The sequence below is a fragment of the Sphaeramia orbicularis genome, chromosome 18 (assembly GCF_902148855.1).
Source record: "Sphaeramia orbicularis chromosome 18, fSphaOr1.1, whole genome shotgun sequence".
Classification (NCBI taxonomy): domain Eukaryota; kingdom Metazoa; phylum Chordata; class Actinopteri; order Kurtiformes; family Apogonidae; genus Sphaeramia; species Sphaeramia orbicularis.
In genome coordinates, this window is record NC_043974.1 from 33027840 (window position 1) to 33038800 (window position 10961).

General features: G+C 38.0%; 2 protein-coding genes across 3 annotated transcripts; one reads left to right on the forward strand and one right to left on the reverse strand.

Moving 5' to 3' along the window:
- Positions 1 to 212: 212 nt before the first annotated feature.
- On the reverse strand, positions 213 to 6449 carry phf23b (PHD finger protein 23b). The gene is made up of 5 exons (XM_030162293.1): positions 5908 to 6449; positions 4639 to 4670; positions 4431 to 4523; positions 2611 to 3223; positions 213 to 1710 (listed from the first exon to the last, which is right to left on the reverse strand). Exons 1-5 carry the CDS (start codon positions 5933 to 5935, stop codon positions 1514 to 1516), a joined length of 963 nt encoding a protein of 320 aa, XP_030018153.1. The 5' UTR covers positions 5936 to 6449; the 3' UTR covers positions 213 to 1513.
- A 121-nt stretch (positions 6450 to 6570) lies between these two features.
- elp5 (elongator acetyltransferase complex subunit 5) lies at positions 6571 to 10447 on the forward strand. 2 transcript variants are annotated; one of them, XM_030162294.1, is made up of 8 exons: positions 6571 to 6921; positions 7108 to 7168; positions 7637 to 7717; positions 7921 to 8132; positions 8962 to 9137; positions 9215 to 9310; positions 9419 to 9519; positions 9608 to 10447. In XM_030162294.1, the coding sequence occupies exons 1-8, from the start codon at positions 6867 to 6869 to the stop codon at positions 9714 to 9716; spliced, it is 891 nt and encodes a 296-aa protein (XP_030018154.1). In that variant the 5' UTR covers positions 6571 to 6866; the 3' UTR covers positions 9717 to 10447. The 2 variants fall into 2 exon arrangements, with proteins under 2 accessions (XP_030018154.1, XP_030018156.1); XM_030162296.1 differs by lacking the exon at positions 9215 to 9310.
- The last annotated feature ends 514 nt before the right edge of the window (positions 10448 to 10961 follow it).

Consider the following 10961-nt stretch of genomic DNA (forward strand, 5'->3'; position numbering starts at 1 on the left):
GAATACTGAAGAAATAATCACATACATGTACCAACACTGTACAGAATCCACTGTATTTATTAATTTCTATTTAACTCATTGCTGTGTATTCCTGTCAACTGTCGCCCTCTAATGGTGAAACAAACACTTTACTATGTGCCAGCATAAAATAAAATGTCCTGAAAGTGTTTCTTGTGTTTAGTTTTAATGTGAATGATGTCCAACACCGCCTATTATGTCCCCAAAGAGTTTTATTTTTCAAGCTACAATTAAAGAACAATATCAGACTGCAGAAAATATAGAATTTGCTTGGGTATTTCCTCTCTTCACTTTCACATATGTACAGTTGTCAAAGGACAGGATATGTACACAGAATTGAAGTTGTAGAGAGAGTGCAACTGCTACCGGAGACGTATCGAGACTCTCCCACCAGCACAAAAAAACAAAAACAAAAAAACAAACGAAAACAACAAACAAAAAATAAAAAATAAAGAGCACATGGTAAAACCAAAAACAGACAAGTGCCACAACCTACGTGGCGTCAACATGTCTTCTGTACACTACGACTTTGTTCTCGATGTGAGACAATCTTTACGTCCATTCTCCGACGGCGGGTGCGTCTCTACTCCCGCTGTTCAGACAGCTAAGAAATAAACAGGTATGTGAAATAGAAAACAAATATTTTACAACCATTCAGAAATGAGCCTCAAAGCCGAACCGTTCGTCTTGTAGCTGCTGTACTCTGCTCTCATCAGAAGAAAGTTTTGATGGACAGCGTGAAACAAAAAAACTAAACAAAACAAAGCTAAATTTAAGAGCAGCTGAAATAAAAACGTGGTGAATGGAGCCTGATAGGGAGGAACGTTAAGTGCGGATTTGATGGGCTGTAATCCAGATTCCCAGAACCAGCTGAAATGGGGTTTGGGTTTTACAAAGCTCAGAGAGTCATGTGCGCAAGATCAAATTTAGTAATTTAGACGCAGACAAATCGACTGGCAGCTGGATTTGAAGATCAGTTACTGTAAGACGGAGTGAGATCTAGGTCGAAAAACAACAGAGAAAGCGCCGAAATACGATCAAAATAAAACAAGCTGCCCATCTCGCATCATGACAAACTCTGAAACAAACAGGAGTGACATTTCTGCCTCTTAAATAACACATTTAGTTTAAAACTTGCATTGATTGAACAGTTTTCCAAACTGAAAATCAGGGGTAAGATTAGAGGAAATTTTCACTGATTTGTCAATATCTTGGGAGGAAAAAAATCTACCCGATGCACTCGAAGCTCATGAGATTCAGGTGAATATATGCACATCGCTGTAGGAATCATTTCACATCAGATCTAGATTCTCTGCAGCAAAAAAAAAAAAAAAGGGTTTAAAAAGTGGGGGATAAATAAGAATGGTTGTGATTGTCAAAAAAAACAAAACAACAACAAAAAAAATCCTACACTGTTGATGTTGCCGTCTAGATGATAATTCAGGCTGTTTTGGCTGTAGGCATTAACGAAAACGAGTTTCCAGCGGATATGTCTCTAGGTGTCTTTTTTGTGTCCTCCCGACCTCCGCAAGTCCCTGCACTTGTGGCAGTAAAAGATGTCGGGGACGTTGGATTTCTTGATTTTGGCGCATGACAAGTGAACCCAGATGCTGCACTGGTTGCACTCGATCATGGGCCGCCCGGCAAACGGCTTCCCACAGTAACAGGTGATCAGGTCCCACGAGTCGTCACCTGGGGAAGAAAAACACAAAGATGAAGAGGAGGATGAGGAGGAGGTCACTGCAGATGAAAGCTGACCTGATGTACCAGGATGATAAATAAATACAATTTGAGATTAATTTGATATTTTCATTTAAAGGGGTTTTTAATCGTCTTTTCTCACCTAATATGAAATTTTCATCTAGTATCTGGAGTTCAGCTTTAGATTTTGCAAACTCATGAACATCCCAGGTTTTTCTTTCCACTGTAAACCTCAAGTACAACATCCAAGCAAGTTTTCCACCAAGATATGTGACAATGGTAAAAAATACATTTATGTGAATTTTTCTATTAACGTGGTATTTTCTTGACATAAGGACCATCAACCTCACTGAAAACTCACTTTTCACATGTGCCTCTAATTAAACAGGTTTGAGGTTCTTTATATCATGCTTTTTTTAACTTGTTCAATGAAAACCTTACATTTTCATTCCTTTACAAGTCATTGTTCTCAAAGACAATATGCTGTTATTGTATATTGTTAAACTTTTCAAGACAATTGATTTGAAGATGAAAAAGGACAAAATGAAAGAATGTGTGACAATTATATCAGTTCATTAAACATCCCATACTGTGTGAAGCCTTTTTTCCCTTAAATATCAAACATTTACATCAAGGAATAATAATTAAGCTGGTTTCTGTGTAAAACCAGTCAATTTGAACTTTGAAAACAACTAAGAATTAAGCTGATTCTTACTGACAATTATGATTTGGTTATCAAAAACAAAGAATATTTTTTCCACTGGTCCAAAAAAAGTCTACAAAGCTCCAGCCTTAAAATGACTGGTTCATGACGTTTGCGCTAAGTTAGCCTCAGTCTTGTGTTTAAATGTGTGTTTTGGAGGAACCCATGTTGCAGAGACAGTGACGTACCTGACTCCACCATAATGTCTTCGTCTGCAATCCAGGTCTCGCCCTCACTTGAGCTCATCTCTGCGTCCCTGATGGACTCATCGGGCGGCGTCTTCGGCAGCCCCTGTGCGGTCGGCGTGGTGCCGCCATGCGTCGCCAGCTCATCTCGGACGCTTCGTACCTCCGAGTGCCGTGCCTCTGAGTCTGTCTCGCTCTGGCCGGCCGAGCTCTTCAGCTTCTTGGCTTTTGGCTGTTTTGAGTTTTTGCTGCGCTTGATGCGCGCTCTCTTCTCACCTTCGCTGCTGCCGCTGTCAGCCGCCGTCATGGCAGAGCCCAGTGACAGCTTTTTCAGTTTTTTTTCCTTTTTGCGCTCTGCTTTAGCGCTGGCCTGGGTCTCGTAAAGGGAGTCTTTAAGACGCATTTTGTCCAGCAGAGAGCTGTCAGAGTGCATACGGCGGATGTTTTTGCCCTTATTTGCTCGTGCTTTGCGGACAAATGTGTGGATGGTGTGGATGTCAGAGCTTCCATCTCCCCATGTGTTCCCCATGGAGCTGCTGCCTCCGCCCCCACCTCCATCTGCTGACAACCCTGAACTGTGTGCAGAGCTGGACGATGTTGGAGACCATGAACTTTCCTACAAAAAAAAAAAAAAAAAAAAATAAAGGACAACTTTTGGCATTTCCTCTAAACCAAAGCAGACAATTACAGAGAAACGGGACCCTTTCACAAAGTTGTCTTTCCACTTCAGTCAAGAATTTCCTTGAAATAACTCATATGAAAACTTATATTACTGTACATTTATTGGACCTTACAAATCCTAAAGCAGTAGAGCTTTAGGAGGATGTAAAATACTTTTAAGGTATTAAAATTTGACCCTCTGAGTTAAATTTCATCATTAGTAGTCAGATTCTAAGCCCACCTACTGTTCACCAGATTGGGTTAAAATGAACGCTGAACATCCAAGATACCCTGATCATAATTTGCAACTTGTGTCAATTATTCCTTTCTCCACATCTTAAAATTGTTCAATGCTGAATAACAATATTTTGTGCTTCTCAGGTTCCATATTCTCTAACCCTGATAATAGATATTTCGTGTTTTTCTTGCTTTGTCCACTGTGTTACAAATGTTAGTTATCAAAAAGGGTATCAATGAGGCTGATATAACTCCTTTACTTTTATTGCATCTACAATGAACATTACTACTTTATTATAAAACATTATACACAATCAAAATGTGGGTTCCTCTGCTCTGATAATGCATTTACTAGAGTATGTGAGAATAATAACTTCAAAATGACAGAGTGATATTATTACTACACAGAAGCAACATTTGATTGCAACAAAGTGAGAACTACTAGAAATCCTAATCTTTGAGACTTCAAGATTCTTTCCTGGTGCCACATTTTTATTGCTTTGATTCAACCAATACCTATTCTTATTAATCTATTTTGCAAATTATTCTGACAGATTTGTCGAACTATAAGCACAAATTTAAACCTAACCTTGTGAAAAATAAGCAATGCACATAATAATGATGAAATTCAAGCCCAAGAGCCAAACTTCCACATTTAACGCTGTACCTGGAGTGAAGCATTAGGATTGTACAACATCTCATGCACGTTTAAGATTTTCATACAAAGATATAGTTACAACACTCCAAAATAATGTGTTAATATGTCTTTTCTATTGAAACATGTTAGCTTATTTTGGTAAGATGTCCTAAATCCTTTAAAACCTACAGAACACCTTGAAATAATAGAAGTTTTCACAAGGCATGAGGTGGGAGGACTGCATGTGTCAGTAAGAAATGACCTAAAAGGAACTTTCTGAACACTTTACCTCTTTTGGACTGGGGATGTAACCTGCATAAGCCAAGACAAAGCTGCAGAACTTGTTGAAGTCCTCAACAGTCCTCTTTTTCCTCTCGGGGGGCTACAGAAAACACAAACCAATGTTAAATAAAGATCTTAAGATAAAGCTGGTCTGAAACCAACAAAAGACTGTGACTGAAGGACACGGTGATCAAAATATCAGGGAAATCACTCACCAAGGGTTCCGTTTTGCACGTCAACAGTGAATCTGGGGAAGAAAAATAAAGAGTCACAAGTGAACTTATGCTTCATTAGATCATTAATTTCACAGAAATCCATTAGAAATATACAGAGAGCACACGGCTGCCCGGGGCGAAGATGAGACAGGAGTGGACCAGCATTAGCATAGCCGCTAGCACCACCCAGTCAACTACAGTTAGCATGACGGGGGGTTAACGTCGCCTTCTACATAGCCGTTCGATTAGTGAACTTAAAATGACACTAATAAATCTGTAAATGTAAAATTGAAAGTTTATAGCTGCGTGCTAAAATCTCTTCATGCTAGTTGACGTTGAATTCATCTCGGGACAACCGCAACCGGTGTCATTTGGTCCCCGTGTGAACTTTACACCAATTCGGAAATAACGGCCAGCAGCACTGAAAAAATACGTTAAATTCGCTAAAACCTGCATAAAACAGATTTGTACATCCGCGTGAACATCTCATTTTGACGATTGCCCGTTTAAAAACATGCCATTTTGTATTGTCTTGTTGCTAAATGCTAACGTTAGCTAGCTGATATTTATGGAGGAAGCTAACACGCTATTTCGTTTTCTCGTTCTGCTTGGGCTCCGGTGAGCCTATAGTTTTGGTGTCAGATTTATTTTCAAGCTGATCTGAAAGTCATTAAGGGTAATTATACGTTGCTTCAAGGCTAAAAAAAAAACCTGGAGCTGCCTGGTGCTAACAATCAGACACTCGGTCCGCAAGCTAATCACGATGGCTTCGAAAAGGGAGGCTCAACAAAGCTTGCCAAGTTAGCTTAGTGTTAGCAAAGTATTAAATGTTGTCAGAATTATACTTAGACATTATGATGAACATGATGTTTCGATGATGAGCTAATTTAACTAAAATTGACACGCAAAGAATATATGTCGTGAGGTGGCGGCGGTAGTTGTGCAACATTAGCAGCTATTTGACGGATCGGCGCGTTAAACTGACAAGCTAACTGAACTGTGCAGTAAATATAGCAATCGCATTAAGTTGGCTTCATTAAACGCTGCAGGGCATATGTGAACTGATTAATGGTATTTCAACGACTAAACCGCAGTTTTTGAAGCGAGTTGAGTAATTAAGATAGCATACGCCACCAAACGTTAACCCTAACATACATTAGCTTAGCTCGATTAAGGTCCGCAAAACACACAAATTCGATAAGTGAACAGATTAGTATCGCATAAAAACTATTTATCTGAATGCATGTTATCGATACCAGTGAAACATACCTTGGTGCTCAGACATTATGTCAAGCATTGTCGCCTTTCCAGCAAGGCCTCGGTCCGAGAAACAGAAGCAGCAGGCGAGCTAGCCGGAGAGCAGCGGCCGTCGCTCTGTGCCTTTCCCCGGCGTGGCTTCACTTTACCGGGCAACTTAATCAACGACCAGCCGAAGACCAAGCCGATGGTAAAAAAAAAAAAAAAATCTTTAAAACCACCACTGATGGTCAAAGTTGTGGTATTTCCTCGCTGGATGTCCACTGCGTCCCCAATGCAATCCCCCTCTGAACTGTCGCCACACTGAAGATATTAGCCTGACAAAATACTAATTCCTCTGCCGCTTAACGTGCTGCACTTCTTTTCGTCGCCACCGCATTTATATAATCATCGGTATAAAAATATGACAACTGTAAAATCTTGGTAGATTTACGCAAGCGCTGCCTAATACAGTTCCACGATGGGAACTTTTCAGATCAAGTTTTTGCTCTTCTTTTCTCTGTACGCAAACTAAACGACTGGAGTTTTGACTTTAATTCCGCACGGTCTTCTCGAGTGCGCGGCAGAAGCCTCTTGAGGCTGCCAGCGCAGTGGTTTCCCGAAAGACATGCTGGGTAATGTAGTACACTACCCAATGGTAAAGAACTATTTGTAACCACCGCTGAACTACATCTCCCAAATCTAGTAAATGTCAATGTAGCTAGAATGCTGGAATATGAAGTTTTGCAATAGCTCCACTCTAAACATGCTACTAGCGAAACATACTGTGCTAAGACAGGGCAGAGAAAGATTGTCTATCTAAACTATAACTTGCTGCGAATGTATATGCCTGTTCAAAGAGGTGTCGTGATTTCTGCCGTGAAATTACCGTACGGTTTTGACGTTTGTTTACACTTTAGAATAGATTGTAAATCAAGCATGCTAGCTAGCTGAAGCTACTTCGACCATCTCCACTTCACTTTTACGGTATCATGTTGTCTGAATTACTTCAAGGAACTGATACTGGAGGCTTTCTTATAGTACAAGGTAAATATTTATTATGGGTATAATTTGAGGGGGAAATTAACCTATCAGCTGTGCTGCTGTTGAAAAAAGAAAGTTGTTTTCATGTAGTTTTACATCAACATCTACTACACAAGCTTGGGTTTACTAAGACCTAATACAAAGCATATCGTTCAAGAAAAAAAACTAAATTTATGTCTGCATTTACAGATAATATAAGTCATTCTGGTAGACCCCTACTGAAGAGCTTTATTAGTGCTGCATTGAACAGGTGATGTATTTTCTTGCAATAATTCAGTATTTTGCAGTTGTTGTTTTCTTGAATGTATTCGTCCATATTTTTTATGTTGAACAAATCATTATAGTGGTTTTTTTTAATGTTTTAACTTTAGATTGTTGAAATGTTCTGCTGCTTGGCAATTATCAGGATTTTATCCTAAAGACTTACTTTATTTGTGTTTCACTCAGAACCACAAATGATTGCCTTTTATTTGGATGTTCAGTGTTTGTTATTTTAATGATCAGTTATGCATATGTGTAATGTATTTTCAGATTTAAAATTTAGGGGAGTATCATCATTTGATTAGCCAACTCTTTTTCCTGCAATAAATGATCACTGTTATATCAGTCCATGCCGACAACTTCAAACTTGAAATAAACAATAATTTTAGAATTATTGTTATAATTATCAACATCAACTGGTATGAACTTTTTTCTTATATGTGTCTAAACATTTTAGGGATGAAGATGTCCATGTACTTGCATTTGAAGCCAGTGAAGAGGAGCTGAAAGATGGACTGCAAGGACTACCATGTCAGAGGTAACAAATGTGTGATGAGGCAGATGGTATTTATATTGGACTGGTCACTTGTGTTGGGCTTTGTTTCATGATTTTCTGATATGTTATTTACTAGATTATTCCTCAGCAATATCTTGACAATAACTGATAAAATCATTCTCGACTAAATTTAATAATACTTTGTCATGTGCTATTAAAACTTTCTATTCATCATGTATTTTCAGGCTACACATCCATAATGCATATATTGACCCTCTCGGCTGGACAGCTCACCCAGCCTTCACGGTTCAGCAGTTCTGTTTTGAGGAACTTACCCAACTGGCAAAGCAAACATCTCAACCAAAACCAGCGACGTTAGTAATTGACTCTCTGTCATGGATTCTGAGACATCTTAATCCCCCACATGTCTGCAAGACTCTGCAGCAACTTAGAAAAGGTAAAGGATTATCTTCTGAATGTCTCTGTGTGTGTGTGACAACAAGGTTTTATGTACAATACAATGTGGTTTGATGTTTTCTGTAATTATCTCTGTGTTAAGGTATAACCAGAATATGTCAGAAAAAAAGAGCACTGAAAGTAAAAACGACAAAATAATGTGAATATTAAAGAAAAACATGGGATTGTATGGACAGAGAAAAAAAATGACTCACTTCAAGTCTAAATGAACCTTAGTTTAATATACATAGTCGTCAGCTGTTAAATTAATTGAAATGTACTTTGATTACTGATCAGTTTAAGTAAAAGTCTAAATTCCCTGACTCCAGCATCTTAAAAGTGAATATTTTAGTTTCTTCCGTCTTCTCTGACAGTATACTGAGTATTTGAAGACATCTTCATTTTTAGAAACACTTTTTCACCATCTTTACAGATCAAACAACTAATTAATAAAAGGAGAGAAGAATATACATCAATGTCATTTTTAGTTGCATCCTAAATGCACCACAAATTTACTGTAAAACTTAGTTGGCTCAAGAGGGTTCAAGATGTACTCTGGTCAAAGAGAGCCTATTTAGTTCTGATTTCTTGGTGTGTTTTTAATACTCTGTACATATTTTATTTTTATCTTAATAAACAGACTGAGTTTTAATGCTCATTCCAGTCTTGCAAAAACAGAAAAGTTCAACATGGTCTAGACTTTTGCACATTCTTGTACTTCAGCTGCAAGAAGGAGCATTTAAGTGACTGCAAAGTGCATTTTCTTTTTGTCAAACAAACTGGATTAAGCTTATACTATAAAACCATGCTGTTATGCCTTTTTTCATTAGGGGGAGCTGTGAGAGCCATTATCGGCCTGCTCCATGCAGATATGCATCAGAGGGGCACAGTGGGAAGTATATGCCACTTAGCCACTTCAGTCATCGCTGTATCTCCTGGGATGAAGGCAGACGAAGCAGTGGCAAAGACAACAAAGAGAGCCAAATCAGGGAAAGTTACGCAAGATGTAAGCAGAGTTTTATTTGGGATAATTATTTATTTCTACTTTTATGAGTTAATGATAAGTTTGTTTCCCATCTTCAGGAAGAGATTTTTAGAATCAATGAAGATCTAACAGTTGTTGTATTAAATAAAACCAGCCATCCTGGACCGAAACAGACAGACCAAGAGGAACCAGAGGTAGAATACTTTACACATGCTTCACATCTACACACCATTCTCCCATTGACATCATGAAAAGGGGCTTGATTGTTTGGAATGAAAACATTCTTGTATGTGTTTCTCTAGATGGACCCGACAGCCAATTTGACCTTTAACCTTCGCCTGTCGGACACAGAGCGAGAAGCCAAAGAAAAACTCGCACTCCCATTTGTATTCAGCAAAGAAAAGTGAGAAACTGTTCAGTTTTAATATGTTTTTCTTCTGATTATTCAATGTTCTTATGATTTTGGGAACAACCTTCTTTTCGTCCAACAGGAAAATGGCTCTGCTTCAGTCTGGTCCAGGTTCAGGGCGGATTCTGTATGAGCCTGACGCCAATGACGACTACGACCAGGAAGATCCCGATGATGATCTTGATGTCTAGACTGATGACACAGAATCTACTGAGAGAAAACAGGATATGAGAGACATATTTAAGTTTTCAGATTTCTATTAATGAAATGCAAGGGTGTCATCTCATTTTTTTAATAAATGATGAAAGAAATAAAAGATTAGATAATAAAAGATGTTATCAGGTTTTGTATTACTTAGTGTAACAGCAGCATTGAAAGATGAAAAAAGTTCAAGTGTTGAATGATGCTTAAAATGATTGCATTTCAAACACAAGTCGTACTTTAGTACTGACCTTTAAGTTACTATGTTCAGTTTAAAATACCTCAGATTGGTTTGTGAAGATGATTTGCATGAAGGACAGATGTGGTCTTGAGTATCATTCAACTTTACAAGAATCCTGGTTGGCTGGAAAGACATCAAGTGGGAGGAGATGTGTTTACAAATGTAGGAATCCATTTGACAACCCTCATGTTGAGAAATGAATTCCAATTAGATCGCCTAGACATTGAATCACAAGGTGATTAAGTATTCTGCATTTGGTGTTATTGATCACGGATCATCTGACAACACTTTGTGACAGCCACTTTGTTTATCCTACATGCGCTTTGTGTACAGTGACCACATTAAAAGTCAATTTATTTTTCATGAGTTTCAAAATCTAACTCCAAACTGGTTCTCAACTCTCTTTTCCCACTTCATTGTTTTAGTAAAAAAAAAAAAACAAAAAAAAAAAACTGGGTACTTATTCTATTCAGAAAATTATAAATGAAATATCCAAGCAGAAGAATCTATGAATCTGGATAGAATAGATGGCCCATCAGCCCAAATATAGTGTTCTTTTCTGGAGATATGGCTAATATTAATGTTTTAGTTGAATAATACCCTCCATAAAGCTCAGTGAGAAATCATATACCAAAAATTAAATCTGTACAGTATGACTGAAAGTGTGGCATGAATTATTTTAATGAAACCTCTGAAAATGTACTTAAAATTGAATAACAATCATTAGGATTCATTATCAACAGGGATTAAAAAAATACATTACATCTCAAGTTTATTTATGCTCATTTATTGCTAATTATTTCTTTCCACTGGAGCCATCATGTCGTATATATTTATTATTTTTCTTAGTGTTGTATGTTTTATTGTATCGGAGGGTTTAAAGTAATTAAATGGGTGTGGTGGATTCTTGGCTCTGACTGTGGACTCTGTAGAACCTCAGGCATCTACTGATAATTAGCTGTAACAAACATCTGCCAGATGATTTAAGGTGGTT

Bases quoted from the DNA above. Each gene is read 5' to 3' on its own strand.
- elp5 (XM_030162294.1), top strand. From the start codon at position 6,867: ATGTTGTCTGAATTACTTCAAGGAACTGATACTGGAGGCTTTCTTATA. The intron at 8,133-8,961 runs GTAAAGGATTAT...TTTTTTCATTAG, and splicing joins TCTGCAGCAACTTAGAAAAG to GGGGAGCTGTGAGAGCCATT. The intron at 9,138-9,214 runs GTAAGCAGAGTT...TCCCATCTTCAG, and splicing joins CAGGGAAAGTTACGCAAGAT to GAAGAGATTTTTAGAATCAA.
- phf23b (XM_030162293.1), bottom strand. From the start codon at position 5,935: ATGCTTGACATAATGTCTGAGCACCAAG. The intron at 4,671-5,907 runs GTATGTTTCACT...TTTCTTCCCCAG, and splicing joins CATAATGTCTGAGCACCAAG to ATTCACTGTTGACGTGCAAA. The intron at 1,711-2,610 runs GTACGTCACTGT...TTTCTTCCCCAG, and splicing joins AGACATTATGGTGGAGTCAG to GTGACGACTCGTGGGACCTG.